This window comes from Vicugna pacos, chromosome 20 (assembly GCF_048564905.1).
Source record: "Vicugna pacos chromosome 20, VicPac4, whole genome shotgun sequence".
Classification (NCBI taxonomy): Eukaryota; Metazoa; Chordata; class Mammalia; order Artiodactyla; family Camelidae; genus Vicugna; species Vicugna pacos.
The window spans coordinates 14,289,436-14,310,181 of record NC_133006.1 but is presented as its reverse complement, the minus strand read 5'-3'; the positions used below and the strand labels follow the sequence as shown (position 1 = coordinate 14,310,181).

The window sequence follows — 20,746 nt, the reverse complement described above, 5'->3', positions numbered from 1 at the left end:
AGAGAGCAGCAGGACGGGCCTGCTATATTCACAGTGCCAAACTTGCCGCCACCCTTCCCTGCATTTCTGTCACCTCTGCCTCCGCCCCCTGCCCTGAGGAAATTGTAGAACCAGCGAATGCAACTTGTACACAGTGGAGCTAGGACAGGGTGGAAGAAAATCTTAGGATGTTATGGGAGCTTAAAGGCAGGATATCTTGTCTCATTCAAACCTTTTACTGTTCATCTGAGAAAACTGACGTGGAAAGAGGAGTGATGACTCAAGGACCCACAATTAGGCCCAGATGGCCTGCATGGTACCAGGTGCCTTCCCCGGAGATTGTTGAGTTAAGCCAGAAACACCATCATCACCCACTCTGAGGCATGCCAATGGCCTAATTATGCCAAGAAGAATGACATGGGTTGAATTGTGTCCCCAAAAAGATATGTTAAGTCCTAACCCCCAGAACCTCCACATGCGACTTTATTTAGAAATTGGGTCATTGCAGAAGTAATTAGATAAGATGAGGCCATGCTGGAAATGGGCGGGTCCCTAACCCAATATGACCGGTGTCTTTACAAGAAGAAGAAGAGAGACACAGAGAAGGCTACGTGAAGACACAGACGCACAGGAGAATGCCATGTCAGTGGCTTCTGGAAACAAGGCTTTCAAGGTAAAAAAAAAGTCCAGTTGGGTGTCAGGGACAGTCCCTTCCGGGAAGACTTGGACTGAAGGAGAGGGACTCAGACTTGTCCTGAGTGGACAGCCAGCCTGGTGGTGGCCTCTGAGGTGGGGGTGCTGAGTCTCCCATCCCTGCAGGGAGATGGCCCTTGGACTGGTGGGCGGAGACCGGGCAGATGAAGAGGGGCTCGGTTACTGACAGCCCAGCCTGTGGGGGACAAGTGGGAAGGAGGCAGCTGTTAAAAATGTGCCACTGACTGAAGAATCCCACTGCAATTAGAGAGTTCTGAGGGGAGTGGTCCTCTGGCCCCTCCCCCCAGAACCTTCAACTGTCAAGCACCAAGCGAGCCACCAACATGCTGCACTCCCCAGGTAGGCACTGTTGGGGCTTGTCCCACTCCCGGCCGACTAGGGCCTAACCCCAGGAAAGGGGCTGTGTCCCCTTGAGGGTGACTCCTCCATCAGACTGGATGCTCCTGAGGCACAGGAGCTGAGCCTCTTCCTCAGACAGTTTGGGGAAGAACAGGCCACAGACAGACCCACCAGGAGCCCAACCTCGTTGTTTCCACTGAGAGGCTGGAGTCAGAGGACAGGGTCCAGCCACCCCACTGTCACAGCCACCCGAGAAAAAGGCTTTTGTGAGCGAAGCCCAGTGGCTGTTAGAGAAATAAGGGGCACCCTAGACCCAGCCTCCAGGCTTCTTAAAAAGTGTAGGCCCAGGGGGAGACACCAAACCCCGTCTAGACAACACCTTCATTTCCTCTCAGCTCTGGAAATTGACCTGTCCCTAAATCTACAGGGAGAGGGGAGCTGCAGCCCCCACCCCCAGGGATGACTGACTCCCAGTCCGAGGGGGGAGACATGGTACACACACAGGACAGAAGGAGTCCTATCCATTCACGCCTTGTTTCCACTTACTGCTCTGGCCTCTGCCTGTCCTTCCCACAGCCAGCCTTATCTGTCTGTCTGTCTCAGATTGCCCAGGACCCTGGCCCTGGAGATGGGGCTGGGCTCTGTCACCCCCTCTGGAGACATTTCTGTGGGTAACTGTGGTGGAGTGTATGTGCAAGTCCTCCCTGCCGGCGCTGAGTCGGGAGCTCAGACCTGGAGGATTGAGAATGCGGGATCTTAAGCAGATTTGGAGTCAGGACAGTGAGCAGTGACTCCTCGCCTGGGTGATGATCGGCAGAGGGCTCCAGGGAGATGAGCGAGGTGGCGTTTAACGCTCACCGCCTGGGTGGGCCCTCTGATGTTCTCAGTTTTCTTGGACACCAGTACCTTCTGTGATCCTTCCAGACCCTGGAGCGCTTCGCACACTCATTCCTGGGGGCAGCTGGGCAGGCCTCCAGGCAGCCCCAAGGTGGAAGGGCTGGAGGCTTCCCTCACCATGTGGGGCCTTGGGCCATTCACTCAACCTGGGTTTCTCCCCCTCCACACTCCTGGGGGCAGGATCTCTTTTTGTCATGAGGGCTGTCCCGAGCACTGTGGGATGTTTAGCAGCGTCCCTGACCTACACACATCGGATGCCAGTAACACCCCTTACCCCACTCCCCAGCTAGGACAAGCAAAAATGTCTCTAGCCATCTCCAAGTGTTCCCTGACAGTGTGATCGTCGCCGCCGCCACCACCCTCAGTGAGAACCGCTGACTCACCTTCTCTGGGCAGGCCCTGGGTTCCAGCCACCCCCGTCACTTGATGGCAACGCTGGGTGAGGACCAGGCAGTGAAACAAAACAAGTTTTGAATTCTCCTCCTTCTCCGGTCCTTCCTCTCTGGACTCTCTTCATCCCCCAAGGTCCCCTTCACAGCCTTTCCCCAGGTTCTCTGGGCAGAAAAACAAGCCACTTATTTTCCCCCCACCCCCACACACATACTCCACATGCACACAGACACACAAATAATCCCCAGACACACATATTCTCCACGGACATGCACGCACACATACTCCACAGACACGTACAGAAACAGAAACGCAGACATACAGCCACACACACCTTCTCCACAGACACACACACACACTCCACACACACACATTCTCCAAAAACACAGACACACACACACACACATACACTCCACAGAGACGCGCACACTCACACACACCCTTCTTCATTTTCCCCTAGTCTGATGGCGTAGGAAGGCGCTTCCCTGACCATTCATTCCTAAGAGAAGCCCAGAGGGCTTGGGTTGGAAGAGAGAGCTGGAGGGAACAGGGTGGGCAGGGACTGGCGAGGGGAGGGGGAAGAACTCCCAGATTCTGGCTCCACCCACCCTCTTCCCTGCCCCGCACCCTGATCTTCCAGAACCAGGAACTCATGGTGTACCCCACCCTCAGGAGAGCGGGTGGGCTTAGAGTAGAAAAGGGGAGTCAGTTAGTACCCTCCAGAACCTCCCTGGTAATTCTACCAACCTGGTGGCTCTTTCTGGGGCCCCTCTTCCTTGCCTCTGTGGCCTGTGGAGCTGAACCTGAGGAGGGGGCCTGGGGAGGTCCTCTCTGTGCGCCAGGCAGAGGAGTGTTTGCTTCTGACTCCTCGGTGCTCGCACAGAATAAGTGCTCCCTGTGGGAGAAACTAAGATACATAGACCTCCTCCCTTTCAGGAGCCGCCAGGAACATCATTCAAAATATTTATCGAGTACCTACTGTGTGCTCGATACAGCAGCAGGAATACAGCAGCAAACAAAGCAGGCCAAAAAGTCCCTGCCTGCGTGTTTCATTCTATGAGGGAGGCCACAGATAAACAAAATATATAGTATATGGGGGACTAGAGGAGGAGAGTGGCCGGGGGTGGGCAGGGCAGGAGAGAGAGAGAACATAGCTTCGCAAACATAGATGAGAGATTACTGGGGGAGAGTACAGCTCAGTGTTAAGGGTGTGCTGAGCATGCACGAGGTCCTGGGTTCAATCCCCACTGCCTCCATTAGCTCTGAAAGCGTTTCCAAGCCCCTGCTGGGCCAGGAACTGCATGAGACCAAGGGAACCTGAAGGTGGACAGGGGGCCCCATCTCCACTCTTGAGAACTCATCACCTCAGAGTGAACAGACAGACCACATCAGACAGGCCAGCAGGGATGGGTGTCCAAACAAAGGAGAGTGTTGGACACCAGGGCGGCCCTGACTCCACACAGGCGTGTCCAGGAAGGCTTCCCTGAGCAGGTGGCATTGAGCAGGGACTTTTCCCAGTGGACAAGATGTGTGCCTGGGAGCAGAGGCACAGAGGCGGAAACAGTCAGTGCACCTGAGAAACAAAGGCAATCTGTCCTCCAAGGCGCTGGGCTGGTCCGTGGCAGCTGGGTGTTTGTCAGGCTAATAAGCTGAGGGAACAAGGGTCCTTCATGAAGCCAGCGAAGTCCCAGGAGACACTGATAAGGGACGGGTTTTCAAGGTTCATCCGTACCATAGCATGTCTCAGCACTTCATTTCTTTTTTTCATTTGAGGTACAGTCGGTTTACAGTGTTGTGTTAGTTCTGGTGTACAGCATAGTGATTCAGATATACATATATTTTTTTTTCATTATAGGTTATTGCAAGATATTGAATACAGTTCCCTGTGCTATACAGTAGGGCCTTATTTATCTATTTTACATATAGCAGTTTGTATCTACCAATCTTTATTTCTCTTTATTACTGAACAATATTCCATTGTACATCGTATAGTCTTCATTTTATCTGTTTATCTGTTCATCAGCTGAGGGACATCTGGGATTTTCTCCACTTTTTTGGCTGTTGTGAATAACACTGCTATGAGCATGTGTGTACAAGTTTTCGTGTGGACATATATTTTCATTTCTCTTGGGTATATGTACCTAGCGGTGAAATTACTGGATCTGGATCATACAGTAATTCTATGTTTAACTGAGGAAACACTAGACTGTTTTCCAAAGTGGCTGCACCCTTTTACATTCCCACCAGCAGCATACAAGGGCTCCAATTGCTCCACATCCTTGCTGACACTTGACATTACCAGTCTTTTGGATGAGAGCCATTCTAATGTGTATGAGGTGGTATCTCTTTGTGACCTTGACCTTCATTTGTCTGCTGACAAATGATGAGCATTTTTTTCATGTGATCATTGGTCATTTGTGTATCTTCTTCAGAAAAATACCTATTCGGGTCCTTTGCCAGTGCTTTAATGGGGTTATTTGTCTTTTTTTATTATTAAGCAGAGACTGTTTTCACTGACAAGGGGATGGTGGCCCACATCAACCAGAGCCGACTCAAGGCCAAGGGCTTGGGCCAGCACCACAACGCCCGGAACTACGACAACCAGAGCTTTGAGGAGCTGCGAGCAATCTGCCTGCGGAAGGGGGAGCTGTTCGAGGACCCCTTATTCCCTGCCGAACCCAGTTCACTGGGCTTCAAGGAACTGGGCCCCAACTCCAAAAATGTGCAGAACATCAGCTGGCAGCGACCCAGTGTGGGCACTGGGAGGGGAGGCAGAGACTCACGGAGGGTGGGGGTGGTAGTGACGCCGCAGTCCCCTGCATCATCTCCACTCCCCCACCACCCTATCCTGGCCCTGGGCTAGACTCCACCTCCATCAGGGCCAGGGACAGCTGTGGACACACTTCAGCAAAACCTCTCAGATAACCCCTGAGAGGGTCACTCATCGACCTTTGCTATCAAAATCTAAACTATGCCAAGCACTCCTCCTGCCCCCTCCCTGTCCTCGTTTCCCCCTAAAACTCAGAGGCAGGTGTCATTTCCCAGGGAGGTGGGAGGGGGTGTCCTGGCTCTCTGAAACCTTTATTCCCTCACTGCAGCAAATCACAAGCAATCCTCAATTCATTGTGAATGGGGTCTCCCCGACAGACATCTGCCAGGGGGTACTCGGTGAGTGGGAAGCAGGCAAGCTGGGGGGCAGGGGTGACTTGGGGAAGAGGGCTGAGGTCGGGGAGTGCCAGAGTGTCTTCTGAGGCTGGGGAACTGGGAGCCCTAGGTTCAGATGGCCTCTTCTGTTTCCCTGCTCCTCCTCTCGTCTGGATTGCACCCTCACATGCTACCACTGGGGAGTAAGCCAGGGTGCCACACTGTCCTGCTCCCCAGCAGGCTCCCAGACACACCTTCCTCCCCAGACCAGTCCTATCCCTCTGTTGCCTCCAGACCCCCTCATTGCATCTTTAGGGATACGGCCAAGGGGAGCTTCCTCTGGGGCTGAATTCTGTCCCATTTGTGGCAGGGAAAAGGACAGGGTGTGGGCAGGGCAGAGGCCAAGGAGACCTCAGGCCCCACAGCTGCCGCTGGGGCTCACTAGGCTGGAGGGGCCCTGGGCTGAAGAAAACTTGCTTCTCCCTGGGTGCCATTTTGACAATGATTGGAATGTCCTTAACCTTCCTTTTCCACCCTCTGCCTCCTTCCAAGGGTACCTCAGGCAGTCAGGAGGGCTTGATAATCACAGAAGCTTTCCAGTGTCCTCAGCCTTAGCCTGGCTCAAGTACCCACACTGGGCACCCTGCCCACAGCCCCACCCACTCATGATCTCCCTGAGATCCCGGGAGAGATGACAACAGATGACCTCTGACCAAGAATATTGCCCCTGTGTCCCAGCTAGGGTATAGAGTCCCTTGGGTCTCCAGGATTATGGGGGTGACATCAGGGAGAGGCATCTTGATCGCTACACCAGTGTCATCATGGGCTAGAGGTGGGGGGCCATGGGGAAGGGGGCTGGCCTTGTTTAAGACAGAAGGTGATTGGCTGTCTTCCGAAGACGGCAGGTCCCAGAGGGAGGAGCAAGACCAAGGCCAAAAATACCTTCTCCCCAAATCCCAAAACAAATGCAGCTGGCCCTAATTTGTGACTCTCCTACTTAACGGAAGAGGGAGAGAAGCCCCAGCACCTGTCCCTCCTGCACTTCTCCCTACTTGCTTCCTCCCCGAACCCTCCCTAGTGGGAGGGCGGAGGGAGGTGCATCTCTATGGAGGGGGGCCACAGAGCCGCTCCAGCTCCTCTCACACACAAAAGGGAGTGCTCAGGGCGAAGCCCTTCCTCTGTCTCTCCAGGGGACTGCTGGCTGCTGGCTGCCATCGGCTCCCTGACCACCTACCCCAAACTGCTGTACCGCGTGGTGCCCAGAGGCCAGAGCTTCAAGAAAAACTATACTGGCATCTTCCATTTTCAGGTGAAGAGCATTTGAAAGCCAGAGTTTATTTGTGGTATGTTCCTCTGTGTGTGTGTGTGTGTGTGTGTGTGTGTGTGTGAAAGAGAGAGAGAGAGAGAGAGAGGAAGAGAAAGAATTAGTATGTACTCTTAAGTTTACCTTTTTTCTCTTCTTTTTGAAAAATGACATTCATTAGGGTGGATTTTTGCCTAATTATCAGAGAAATATCTCACTACAGAAATTGTGTTAAGCTAACTTTTTAAAGCCAAAGAAAATAGTTATCAGTTCCTGTCTCTCCCGTTCCTCCTGCTTTTCTCTCTCTGTCTCTGTTTCTGTGTCTCTCTCTTCCTCTCGGTAGATACACACATATGTATATGGACATGTGTGTATGTGTATGAGTGTATATGTCATTGCGGTCTCTGTCACATAGTTTTTGTAATCTGCTCTTTAAAATTAAGCAACATGTGGTCAAGATCCTCATGTCATAAAATCTTTCTGAAAGTCACAAGAGTTTTCAAGACCTCAGAAATCCTAAAGTCCAGGCTAGGTCAAAAGGCAGGTGGATCCCTCTGAAGGCCACGGCAGAAACCCCGGAGACGAGGCTGGGGGCAGATTCAGGCCTTTGATTGCCTTTCTGGGGAATGGGCTCTCTGTCACTGCTGTGTCACTGGACCTGCCACCAGGAGGCGCTCGTATAACAGAGTCATCACACAAGGAGGGGTGTGTGAGGGGTGTGTATATGCATGGATGTGTGTGGGTGTGTGTCTGTGTGTGCATGTGTGTGTACGTGCTTGGCCCCACACCCCACTGAGTCCCACCTTGCTGCCCACAGATTTGGCAGTTCGGGCAGTGGGTGGACGTGGTGGTGGATGACCGGCTGCCCACAAAGAATGGCAAGCTGGTGTTCGTGCACTCAGCCGAGCGCACTGAGTTCTGGAGTGCCCTGCTGGAGAAGGCGTACGCCAAGTGAGTGCCCCAGCCAAGGGACTGGGCTTGCCTCCAAGCCTGCCCTGACAGCTGGCAGCGACGGGGGCATCTGGAATCAGGGGAAGAGGCAGGGGGACAGCAGGGCATTCCTCCTTTCCCTCACTGCGCCCTCGGATGTCCAAGCTCACTACTGCCTCACAACTGAGCCCAGACAGTGCCTTCTTTGTGCCCACAGGCTGAATGGATCCTATGAAGCACTGTCAGGGGGCAACACGGTCGAGGGCTTTGAGGACTTCACGGGGGGTGTGACTGAGAGCATCCAACTCCAGAGCCCCCCTCAGAACCTGCTGAGGATGCTTAGGAAGGCCATAGAGCGATCCTCCCTCATGGGCTGTTCCATCGAAGTAAGTTGTGCTTGGCCCTGCCTCTGGGCCTTTGCACCTGCTGTTGCCTTCACCTGTAAGTTTCTTCCCCCAGATACCTGCAGAATTAGCTCCTCTCAGTCACATTTTGATTCAAATGCCCCTTCCTCAGGCTGGTCTTCCCTACCTCTCAATCTAAATTAGCATCTCCGAGCCCCATTTCCTCTCTACTTTGTTTTGATTTTCTCCCCAACATTTATCACCATCTGAAATTGTCTTACTTACGTATGTATTTATTCACAGCCTATCTTCTCCAGACAGATTTCACATTTCATGAAGGCAGTGACCTTAAGTCCTGGGACTTAAGATGGCACTTGGCATGCCATAGAGACCCAACCAATATTTGTTCCAGTAAATAAGTAAACCCAGAGTGCCATTGTATGACCCAGCAATTGCATTCTTGGGCATCTACCTCAGAGAAGTGAAGACTTATGTTCGCACACAAGCCTGTACCCAAATGTTCAAAGAAGCTTTATTCATAATAACCAGAAACCAGAAACAACCTAGATGTCTTTCAAGGGGTGAATAAACAGACTGTGGTGCATACATACCATGGGAAACTACTCAGCAATAAAAAGAAATGAATTATTGATACATATAACAGCTTCGGTGACTCTCAAGGAAATTATGCTGAATGAAAAAAGTCAGTCCCCAAAGGTTCCATACTGTGTGATTCCATTTATATGACAGTCTTGAAATGACAAAACTTTTAAAAATGGAGAACAGATTAGTAGTTGTCAGAGGTCAGGGAAGAGGGTAGTAAGAGGTGGATGTCGGTTATAAAAGGGAAACACAAAAGATGCTTGTGGTCATGGAATTGTTCTATATTTTGGCTGTGGTGGTAGATACAGGGAACTACACGTATGATAAAATTGCATAAAACACACACAAATGAGGACGAACAAAAGTGGAGACATCTGTATAAGACTGGTGAATTGCGTCGACATCGGCATCCTGGTTCTGATACAGGACTCTAGTTTTGCAGGAAAACTACCACTGGGGGAATTTGGATTCGGGGTGCACAAGATCTGTGCTATTTCTTACAACTGATGTGAATCTACAATCATCTGAAAATACCAAGTTCAATTTTTTAAAAAATGTACCCAGAGAGTCCCCGCCTCTCTTCAGGTGCCCCTGTCCCTCTGACCAGATCCTGAGTTCCTTCCCTTCCTCTCTGTTCATAGATCACCAGCAACAGCGACTTGGAGACGTTGACCCAGAAGATGCTGGTGAAAGGACATGCTTACTCAGTGACCGGCCTGCACGACGTGAGTCTGACCACTGCGCCCCACACAGAGGGGCGTGAGGAGGAGGGCTTCTCCCACCCTGCGTGCCTGACCTTTGCCCACTCCCCGCCCAGGTGTTGTACCATGGCAGGATGGAAACACTAATTCGGGTCCGGAATCCCTGGGGCCACATTGAATGGAATGGAGCCTGGAGTGACAAGTAGGTGTCCCTGACCAGCACTCTGGGGTGAGGGGTGGCGTGCACAGCAGGCCCACGAGCAGGGCCACGCTGCAGAGGGGTCACCCTGGCGCCCCGTCTGGGAGGACACCTGCGCACAGGGTGAGCCCCTCCCCTCTAGACTCTGCATCTAACCAGGACCCCAGCAGGTAGACATTCAGGGGTGAGGGAACCCCTGGGGGAGAAACCAGGTGCCTCTAGACCCTCGGCCCCTCCCCTTCCACTGCTTGTCTCTGCTCCAGCGCCAAGGAGTGGGAAGAGGTGACCCCAGACATCCAGAGGCAGCTGCTGCACAGGAAGGAGGACGGGGAGTTCTGGTTGGTGCTGCTTGAACAGGACCTCCTCCTGTGCCCACACCCAGTCCCTTCATCTCCCCACCACCTTCCCACCCATGCCTTGGATGTGGAGGCTCCAGGGGGCACCTCTGGTGTGGGTGTGCCACTGATGGGCCCTGGATCCCCCTCCACCCCAGGATGTCCTACCAAGATTTCCTGGACAACTTCACCCTCCTGGAGGTCTGCAACCTGATCCCTGACATGCTCTCCGAGGACCACAAGAGCTGCTGGCACACCACCTTCTACGAGGGCAGCTGGCGGAGGGGCAGCACCGCGGGGGGCTCCCGGAGCTACCTCGGTGGGTGGGCGAGGGGACTCAGGGGGCCCAGGGTCACAGGGGTCAGGGTCCAGCTGATCCCACTGGGCCCTGTTGAGGAGGCGGGCATGTGGCTGGGAAGCTGGGCCCTCCTGGGAAGGGCAGAGCCGTTCTGACCTGCTTCCTCCACAGACACCTTTTGGACCAACCCCCAGTTTAAGATCTCACTCCCCGAGGAGGATGACGACCCGGAGGACATAGAAGCTGTCTGTACCTGCCTGGTGGCCCTCATGCAGAAGAACTGGAGGCAGGCAAGGCCCAGCGGAGCCCAGCTGCAGACCATCGGCTTTGTCATCTACCCGGTGGGCACCCAGCTTGTCCCCCAGTCACTCTTGTTCCCCCAGGGGTCACTGCCCCGCACCCCCAGCCTGGACTGGGACCCCTTCCAACTGCTTCCACAGCCCTGGCTCTTTCTTGAGTGGTGCATTGTGCTTTCGAGACAGGGCTGGTAGTTTTCAGATTTTTTAAAATCTGAAACACTTGGGGAGCACCTCCTCTGTGCCAGGCTTTGTTCCAAAGTCCTTTTGAATAGTAACGCCTTTAATGAAGACGATGGAGATTGGGAGCCAGAGAAGTGAGGTCACTCATTCAAGCTTATACATCCAGGTCCTGGTTTCCAGGCCCTCGAGACCCCTGCACCACCCTCAAGCCTCCCTGCAGATGCCCCAACACGAGCGTGGAATCTAAGAGCCAAGAGAAATCCCCGACGAGTGTTTCCCAGCCCGTGCTTTGCAAAATCCTAGGAATGCCCATTCATCCATTCACTTATCCAGCCTCCAGTGCCTCAGTCGTGAACAAAAGCATATGCGAGCCTTGCTCTCCTCCTAGGCTGTGAGTCCCCCAGCTTGACAGAGACACCCGAAGTCATTTCCAAGGTCAAACCTGGCCCTTCCGGAAAGGCCTCTTTTCTCTACCCCTACCCGAGTCTCACAGTGCCATCAGCATCTTACAGGCTCTGGTCATCTCTACAGGAGAGCAACCTACTTATCTTGGTTTAACCCACCTTTTTATAAGCTTACGTGTGCTCATTCCTCAACTTCAATAATCCCCTATTAACTGCCTGCAGGAGGTCAGAGCTCCATGGAAAACGCACCCCCAGATTTTCATCCCAGCTCTTCCACTGCTCAGCAGTGTTAGGCTGAGCAAGTTCTCTCACCTCTGGGGAATCCGTTTCCCATCCTTAACCTGCAGCGGTAAAAATTTCCCCTGGCAAAACTGCGTGTTAACTGTACTTTGCTGTGCAAAGCCAGGACTTTCAGCTGTCAGAGCCCACGTCCCTCCCTCCCCACCACCAGCGCCCCGGTGCCCTATACATCTCCAACACACACACGCACGCACACACGCACGCATGCACACACACACACATATGTACACACGCACACCTCTGACTTCCACAGGCCTGAGCTCCTTCACCATCCTGGTGATCTGACCCTCTTCTCTCTTCTCTTCCCAGGTCCCTAAGGAGGTACAGAAGACGTGAGGCTTGATCCTGGGAAGACACCCACCCCACCTCCAGCTGCACGTGCATGAGCCAGGGGTGGAATTTGGTGAAGGGCTTTGGGGGACACTGGGTCAGGGTTCCAGCACCCTTGGGCCCTGGGTGGGAGTCAGAGAGGGAAGCTGGGGGTGGCATCCAGGCCCCCCCACAAGCCTGCCCAGCAAGGCCTCACCGTGGAGGTCCCTGTCTCCCTGCCCTCCCTTGTGGGCCCTGTACCCACCTCCAGGACACATACAGTTTCAGAACCTCCAGGACATCCACTTGAAAAAGGACTTCTTCATGAAGTATCAGGACCTCGGCTTCTCAGAGATCTTCACCAACTCGCGCGAGGTGAACAGCCACCTCCGGCTGCCCCCCGGGGACTATATCATCATTCCCTCAACCTTTGAGCCCCACAAGGATGCTGACTTCCTGCTTCGCGTCTTCACAGAGAAGCACAGCGAGTCTTGGTGAGGGGCCCCACCTCACTTCTCCAAGGCCACCTGCCCCAGAGCTGCAGGAAGTCAAGTGCAGGGAGCAGTCATCTGGTCCCCTCCCCCTAAATCTGTTCCTAATTCACAGTCAGAGAAACTGAGGCATCGGGTGGCGAAGTCCCAGGTAGTAGCAGAGCCAGAACCAGAACCCAGATCCCTCGGAGCCCGTCCCCTATTACCTCAGCACATGACATGACGTCCCCGACCACCCCACCAGAATCCCTGGCTCCCCGACCCCTGCTAACTCCAAGCCTTCTTCCACTTTTGCTCAGGGAATTGGATGAAGCCAACTGCGCCGAGCTTCTCCAAGAGGTGAGGGGAGGCTGTGGGGTTGGGGGATTGGAGGAAGTGTGTGGGGGTGTGGAGGAACTCTAGACTGGGTGCCAGTCCCACCCCTTTTCCTCCAGGAGAACATCTCCGAGAATGACATAGACCAGGACTTCATACGTTTGTTTCATATAGTGGCAGGTGGAGAGGTGAGAGACAGAAGGCTTGAGGCTGAAAGGAGGGGGATGGGAGCTGAAGGGGCCAGAGCAGGGGCTCATGGTCCCCCTTCCTAGGGCAAGGAGATAGGCATGTATGAGCTACAGAGGCTGCTCAACAAGGTGGTCTCCAAATGTGAGTCTTCACCCACCCTCCCTCCCACAACCTTTCCCCGCAGCCTGCACCCCCACCTTAACCACCTGGCTCCCACATCCCGAATGTGCCCTGCTCATGCCTCCTCTTCTCCTCCCTCCCCTACTCCCCGTCCCTCACAGTCAAAAACCTCAGAACCAAGGGCTTCAGCCTGGATGTGTGCCGCTGTATGATCAACCTCTTGGATGTATCTTCCTGTCCAATGGGCAGTCTTGTCTGATGCTCCCCTGCCCCTGCCCCCCTACCCCCAGGTAGCCACCTCTGTCCAGCCACGCCCTCCTCCCATATGGGGATCAGGCTCTGTGGTAGCAAAAGAGGCCAGTTCCTCTGGCTGTTACCACAGTTACCATTCGGGATCCTTCGGTCTTGTGCCCCCACCTCGGTGAGTCCCTCTGCCTCCCAGCCCCCAGGATGCCCTCCCTGCCCCCTCCTCTGATATCCTTGACCAACCACTAGAAAGATGGCTCTGGCAAACTGGGGCTTCAGGAGTTCCGGATCCTGTGGAGAAAAATCAAGAAATGGACGGTAAAGGGCATTGAGGAGGCAGTTTATGGGGATGAGAAAAAGATCTTCAAGAGGGATGGAGACTAGTATGGATGGAGCTGGAAAAGGAGCCCCTGACTAGACAGACAGACAGACACACACACACACAAACACACACACACACCCCAGGATGGAGCTGTTGATGTGCTGGTATGTTAACTAGTCAAAATATTCAATAACCAGTATAGCGCAGGTATCAGCCAGCATAAAGGACACAGGCAGAGAGCCCTGGGCAGGGTGCTAGGAGATAACCCTACAGTCACTGGGTGATAGGAGTACTGGGGGCTCAGAGCTGGGCCATCACAGGGGGCCCCGGGAGACTTGGGTAGCAGGTGTGAAGCTTTTTGTCACTTCAACCACCATGCCATGTGCACGGTCCTACCCTATCTGTCTGTCCCTTCAGGACATCTTCCAAGAGTGTGACCAAGACCACTCAGGCACCTTGAACTCCTATGAGATGCGCTTGGCAATTGAGAAAGCAGGTGGCCAGGGGGCAGGAGAGGGCTTTGGGGCAGGGAGCAGGGAGGCAGCAGTCAAGAGGCCTGGACTCTCCTCCTCCGCACCCCTCTCTCTCCCAGGTATCAAACTGACTAACAAGGTGACACAGGTTCTGGTGGCCAGGTATGCAAATGACAACATGATCATTGATTTTGACAGCTTCATCAGCTGTTTCCTGAGGCTGAAGGCCATGTTCAGTGAGTCAGGCACCTGCCCACTCCCCACCCTAGGCCAGGGGACCACTAGTCTTCTCCCACGTGCCCACATAAGAGCACCCCCTCCAGAACCCCTGCCCCTTACCGGGCACAGATCATCTGGGTTCAAATCGCAGCTCCACCACTTGCTGGCTCTGTTGCCTTGAGCAAGTCATTCTATCTCTCTGTGCCTCCATCGCACAGATGTTACACATCCATAAATGTAGGTAATAGCACTGCCTGCATAGGCTAGAGGTACAGATTAAATTAGATAGTGTTTGGAGAGCACTCAGAACTGGCCCTCATTTGTTCGCAGCAAGTCCTTATCATTGAGTCCCTGCTCAGTGGGTTTAGCTGGGGAGCAGGGGGGAAAAGCTTCTTACACCCTTTCTGACATCCTCCCTAGTGGCGGGAATGGGTCTCGCCGACCACTGACTCGGCTCCCAACCCTTCTCAACTTTGCCTCTTCCCCAAAACAGCATACTTTCTAACCATGGACCCCAGGAATACTGGCCATATTTGCTTGAACCTGAACCAGGTACATGGGAGGGATCTTGGGCACCCCCTACACTGCCACGGCTACACCCGCCCTTTGCTCTCCCGACATCCTGCCCCACACCCACCGCCCCCCTCCTCTGATTGTCTTCTCTCCCCACAGTGGCTGCAGATAACCATGTGGGGATAGAGTCACTGCCAGAGCCAGGCTTCCTACCACCACCACCGGCCCCCCGGGGGCTCTGGCCTGGGGAGGGGGTTACTCCTTGCTGCCGTCAGCTCTGCAGTCTCTGCTGGTGGAATGGGCTCCAGGTAGTAGTGCCTGGGCCCCAGACACCGGGCTTACTCCAGCAGTGGGACCTCCAGGCCCAGTCTCCCAGCTCAAAGTGCTTTCCTTTAACACTAGCCAGGCTTCTGGCTGGATTTACCCTACAGTCTCCCTCCCTGTCTGAGTACATTTCACTAAAAATTAGACGACACTTCCCCTGTATCCCCTGGCTGGGAGGCTGGGAGGCTGGGAGTCTGTGCACGCCTCTTGTGCTGCTCACATCCTCCTGCTTCAAGGCCTCTCTTTTCCCCCTCCCTCCTGTGCATTATTATAATGAACCACACATGGTACTGGCTTCTGTGTCTCTGTGTTTCTGTGCCAGGAAAAGACGGGCAGGGGTGTAAGTCATTTGCTCAGGACCAAAGGAGGGGACCAGGTAAGCTCTCAGTTGGGAGTGATACCACCCTACCTCCAGGAAGCATTTAGAAATGTGTGGTTGTCACAGAAGCTAGAGGGCGCTGTTGGCATTTATGGGCAGTGGGGGGAAGCGGGGGTTGCTAAGTGCACAGGAGTCCCTGTCTGTGAACTATACAGAGCGCAGCACATGGGAGCAGCAGGGCCCTGAGCCTGCCCTCTCATCTCCTGCCTCAAACTGGGGACTCCAGAGGTCAAAATCCTACATCTGCGGGAGCCAGCCTGTCATAGAAATGAACTCACCTTCCTGGGCATGAGGAAGGGAGGGGTGAAGACAGCCACAGGTGAGCTCGTTCCTGCCTTAAATGTGTTCAGATTCAAATCATTCTGACTGTTAGAAAATTGCTTTCTGCCAAGCTATTGTCCTCACGGGTTGGTCCACCAGTCCTTGACCTTGGAGTCTGTGCCCCAGACGCCCCCTACTCCCAGCCCCCAGCCCCCTGCTGCAGTGGGAAGACCAAGGCCACCAGCAGCGCCCCCCCCCCCCACTTCTCCCGTCCTTCCCGCTCTCTCCATGGCTTCCCGCTCTAAGGAACTGGGCATGCAGTCTTTTCAGTGTCTTGCTTGGAGATAGCCTTCAAACTCTCTTAAATTAAGGACGAATGAATCTAAATCCTTCTTGTGTCTGTATACTTTCAGCCTCTCTTCCTCCTTCTAAGCCCGCCTGTCCCTCTTAGGCTTGGTAGGGGGCTGGGATGCCAATCCTTTCTGGATCCAGTGACTGATTCTTTGCACCAGCCCTCCCCTCTGCCTCTCTGGCGACTTCAAAGACTAAACCCAGTCCAGTTGCTCCATAGCCTCCCCCACCGCCTCCAGAGGGATCATTTCCAGCTCCCGCCACCTCCTTCTCCCATCCTCTTCCCTCTGCAGCCTTGTCTGAGAGAGAATGTCACGCTCTGTTAAGGAACGTCTTAAAGACTCATGCCTCCATGCCTATCTTCCATCACCGCCTTTTCTCTACGGAGCAGCTCAGGAGCAAAGGTCCCAGGGTGGGGCAGGGAGCTTTGGGGGAGGCCAGAAAACTAGCAGGCCCTTTGCACTTCTGAGAGGACCAGGCAGTCCAGCTGACCCCACCCCTTCCTTGTCCCTTGCCCTAGCAGAGGACACTGCCAGCTTCTGGCTGGGTGGCCTTAGGCAAGTTATTTTACTTTTCTCATCTGTCAATTGGGGGTGACGTGCCTCTCTCACAGGGGTGCTGTATAGACGACTGAGATTGTGGGGGGTGAAGCACTGTACTCCCCACAGAGGGTAAACTCATCATTGTTACCCCAAAACTGGGTTTGCCTCTTGGTGGATGTGGAGCCAAAAGACAGCCAAGCCAAAGAACAGGAAAAGAAAGGATTTATTATTTGCAGCAATTAAGGAAAACACCTGGCATCTTTCCCAAAGCAGTGTCTCCCAAGACAGCAAAATTGGGGAAGGTTTAAGCTAAGAATACATGCTTATTCTTGAAGGGGTTTGAGCAGAGGAGAATTTAGCATGGAATTGGGGCAAAAGTCAGCAGAGTCCAAGGTTTAGCTGATTGAAGGCACGAGGGTCAGAAAAGGTCAACATTGGCTCCTCTCTCTCCCTTTTCAGAGATGGCCCACATTCTGTCTGGACTGTGTACCTACTTTTAATCTGAGCACCCAAACCCCACACCTCATGGCCTTTCTCTTGCCTTTCAATGTATCTCTCTGAATAATCAATCTACCTTCACTTAAAAAAAAAGAAAGAAAGAAAAGAAAAGAAAAGAAAAGGTCAACATTATCATCCCTTAGACTCCAGTTATCTGCTGGTTGAGAGCTTCAGGCTAATTTTTCTTCTTTTTTTTTTAGATGAAGTACAATCAGTTTACAATGTTGTGTCATTTGCTGGTGTACAGCGTAATGTTTCAGTCATACATATACATACATAGATTCTTTTCATATTCTTTTTCATTGTAGGTTACTACAAGACATTGAATACAGTTACCTGTGCTATACAGAAGAAACTTGTTATTTGTTTTATATATAGTAGTTAATATCTGCAAGTCTTGAGCTCAGTTTATCCCTTCCCATTCACTTCCCCCCGGTAACCACAAATTTGTTTTCTATGTCTGTGAGTCTGTTTCTGTTTGTAAATAAATTCATTTGTGTCTTTTTTTTTTAAGATTCCAGATATAAGTGATATCACATGGTATTTTTCTTTTTTTTCTGGCTTACTTCACTTAGAATGACAATCTCCAGCTCCATCCATGTTGCTGCAAATGGTATTATTTTATTATTTTTTATAGCTGAGTAGTATTCCATTATTATACACACACACACACACACACACACACACACACACACACACACACCACATCTTCTTTATCCATTCATCTGTTGATGGACACTTAAGTTGTTTCCATGTCTTGGCTATTATAAATAGTGTTGCTGCGAACACTGGAGCACATATATTTTTTTGAATTAGAGTTCCCTCCAGATATACGCTTCACGCTAATCTTTACCATTGAAACAGAACTGGAAGTCTTTACAACTTCGCTTGTGTTACCTCTCTTGCCTAAGTTGTTTGTTCTTTTGTTCCCTTAAGATCATTATTACTGAGACCTGTTCAAGGGCAAGCACTGTGACCTGGCTTAGATCCCAAAATGGCTTAGGCCTTTTAAAATGGCTTCTCTTATGTCAGAAAGCCTTATCTGGTTCTTTTCCTCCTGGGACCCCCAACCCTTTCTGCTTACATCATCTCCAGACTTAGATTCCAGCTGGGCCTGGTACGCAATTTGTGCTTTGAACAATTAAAGGGGGCATCATTCACCTAGATTGTGATGCGGGGGGCACCCCCAGAGCTTCCTCCTCCTGCCAGTCGAATCTGGTCTCTGCATACACATCTTCGCCAGCCCCTCCTGACTCAAACCTGGTTCACTTGGCTCCTTCCCCAGCCTAATGCCCAGGACATCCTTGCCATCTCCCAAGGGGCTGGAGCCAGCCTTTCTCATCGTCTCTTCTGGTCCTCGGCATGGGGAGCTTCCTCTGTGCACGGCGGTGGTTCTGCTGGGGAAGGGTCCTCCACCGTGCCATCTGCACCCTGCACAACACATGCTGGGTGTCCTCGACCAAAGTCACGTGTGATGGGGAGCTGATCTCTGGATGACTCACCGCCACTCTCCACAGCTGCTGCCCGCCACTCCCATTTCCTTCAGACCCCTCTCTACAGCCTCCAACTGTACTACAGAGATGAGGCCCCATCAGGGGACAGAGGTCCATCAGAATAGCTCCAGAGCTTGGTTCTCTGGTCTTGGAGAAAGTGGGGTCACAATGTGCTAGAAATCTTGCCATTTGCAACATGGATGGACCTTGAGGGCAGCCTGCTAAGTGAAACAACTCAGAGGAAGACAAATATTCAATGACCTCACTCATATGTAGAATCTAAAAATAATTGTAAAATAATTTAAAAACTGAACTCATAGATACAGAGAATAGAGAATAGATTGGTGGTTGCCAGAGGTGGAGGTGAGGGGCGAAGGTGGTTAAAGGGAACAAACTTCCAGTTATACAAGAAAGAAGTCCTGGGGCTGCACTGTATGGCATGGTGACTACTGTTAATAATACTCTATTGTGTATTTGAAAGTTGCTAAGAGAGTAGATCTTAAAAATTCTCATCACAAGAAAAAACACATTGTGTAACTGACTATACTTCAATTTTAAAAATGTGTAACTATGTGTGGTGATGGACATGAACTAGACTTACCGTGGTGATCATTTCACAATATATACAAATATTGAATCATTATGTTTTACACCAGAAACTAACATAGTGTTATATGTAAATTATATCTCAATTTAAAAAAAGTGTGCTAGGAAAACCATGGAATCACATGCAACAGTTAGAAGCAATTGTCTAGTAGCCACACAGCTAGAGGTGCAGAGCTTGAAAACATGCTGAGTGGAGATTAGTAAAGCCGAATGAAGGCAGTGGCTTTATTTGTTTTTTACATTAAAAAAAAGGTGCTTTTAACAGAATATAAAGTGTACCATCTTAGCCCTTTTTAAGTGCATAGCTCAGCGGCATGAAGTACATTCACATTGTTGTGCAACCATCCCCACCACCATCATGAGTAATGCTGCTTTTGTGTACAAGTTTTCGTGTGAACATACATTGTCATTTCTCTCCATAGATTCTTATACATCTTTCTAGAGTTTCTCTATGCAAATATGTATATTCTTATTTCTCCACCCTCTTTGCACAAAAGGTGGCATATTATACACATCGGCCCCCTCCTTTATCTTGGGAAGACTTCAGATAAGCTAGGGGAAAAGGCTAGAAGGATCCACGCAGTAATAATTAGCTTTGGAGCTATCAATATGAATTCATGTTCACCTTAATCTAGGTACAGAGGGTGATATAAAACACATCTATAGATACGTGTATATACGAGGGTTGGTATACACGCACGCATTTCCTTACTCCGCCAGCTGAGAGGACCCCAAAGCAACAACACTCCAGCAGCAACAAGCACACCTAGTGTTGGGTCAGGCCACTCAAGATGCTGTTCTCTTGCTCTCTGTTCATCCCCGGCCCCTGCTGGACCAGAGCCTGCTTCACCTACACCCTACTCACATGACTGACCTTCCTACATACTTGCCCCAGGCCCCAGCTGGTAATTGTTCTTATCAAAAGGGCGGTGAGAGGCGTGTCCATCTGCGGGTTTCCCTGGTAAGCAATGCGCCAACCTGACGTCAATTCCTCGTAACTGCTAACTTCTCCCTGCCCCCAGGAGCCAGTCAGCCCTCAGGAGCTGCTCCAGGACCTTGCTTCAGACAATAAGCTCCCGTATCCATTAAGCCACTGATGTCTGTTGCTGACTCCAGGCTCCTCCTCCTGTCTTGAAGCTGGGCAAGGACAGGTCTGTGGGGTGTAGCCCAACCCCTAGTGGCTAGTACTCAATTTCTAATAGCACTGTCAGATGAACCTAGGACTTCTTGGAGAAATGTCTGGTTCTAGGACTGGAACAGGAAGTATACAGGATGAGCCTGGAGGAGCATCCTGTAGTGCCAGAGGGTACGGAAATGCTAATAAAATTAAAATAAAATAAAGCACAAACAAAAGAAAATGATGGAAGCACGTCAAAGGTGGAGTGTAATTCCCCACCCCTTAAGTATGGGCTGCACATAGTGACTTCCTTCCAAAGAGGACCGTATGGAAAGTGAGAAAAAGAGTAAATTTACGGCAGAGAATCACGACAAACACGACTCCAGGCAGGTGAGCGAGGTTAACACCAACCGTCATTAACCATGTTGCTAGAACAGACCCTTGAGATAATGTGATGAGAATGGCATTTTACTTCTGTGGTTTCCTTCCCCAAACCTCAGTCTTATCATAAGAAAAACATCAGATGAATCCCACTCTAGGGACATTTTACAAAACTTCTGACCAATACTCCTCAAAACTGTCAAGGTCGTCAAAAACAAGGAAGGTCTGAGAAACTGTC

At 51.7% G+C, this 20,746-nt stretch overlaps 1 protein-coding gene across 12 annotated transcripts; it reads left to right on the top strand.

Annotated features, from left to right (window-relative positions):
* Window positions 1-990: 990 nt before the first annotated feature.
* CAPN11 (calpain 11) lies at window positions 991-20,452 on the top strand. Of its 12 annotated transcripts, XM_072944909.1 has the most exons (25): window positions 991-1,032; window positions 4,818-5,071; window positions 5,418-5,487; window positions 6,654-6,772; window positions 7,584-7,717; window positions 7,914-8,082; window positions 9,285-9,368; window positions 9,461-9,546; window positions 9,807-9,881; window positions 10,037-10,197; window positions 10,348-10,517; window positions 11,669-11,680; window positions 11,951-12,162; window positions 12,459-12,498; window positions 12,594-12,662; window positions 12,747-12,804; window positions 12,945-13,009; window positions 13,279-13,347; window positions 13,769-13,847; window positions 13,944-13,986; window positions 14,537-14,595; window positions 14,716-14,864; window positions 15,203-15,256; window positions 15,486-15,578; window positions 20,033-20,082. In XM_072944909.1, exons 1-24 carry the CDS (start codon window positions 1,017-1,019, stop codon window positions 15,549-15,551), a joined length of 2,313 nt encoding a protein of 770 aa, XP_072801010.1. In that variant the 5' UTR covers window positions 991-1,016; the 3' UTR covers window positions 15,552-15,578; window positions 20,033-20,082. The 12 variants fall into 12 exon arrangements, 10 of the variants coding, with proteins under 10 accessions (XP_072801010.1, XP_072801009.1, XP_072801011.1 ...); XM_072944908.1 differs by lacking the exon at window positions 15,486-15,578 and having other exon boundaries at window positions 20,033-20,452; XM_072944910.1 differs by lacking the exons at window positions 15,486-15,578; window positions 20,033-20,082 and adding an exon at window positions 16,165-16,212.
* Window positions 20,453-20,746: the final 294 nt, after the last annotated feature.

What these genes read in the sequence shown, in the direction of transcription:
- CAPN11 (XM_072944908.1), top strand. An exon ending in CATCTGCCAGGGGGTACTCG is followed by an intron (nt 5,488 to 6,653) that starts GTGAGTGGGAAG and finishes CTGTCTCTCCAG; the next exon opens with GGGACTGCTGGCTGCTGGCT. An exon ending in GCTGGTGGAATGGGCTCCAG is followed by an intron (nt 14,865 to 15,202) that starts GTAGTAGTGCCT and finishes TTTCTGTGCCAG; the next exon opens with GAAAAGACGGGCAGGGGTGT.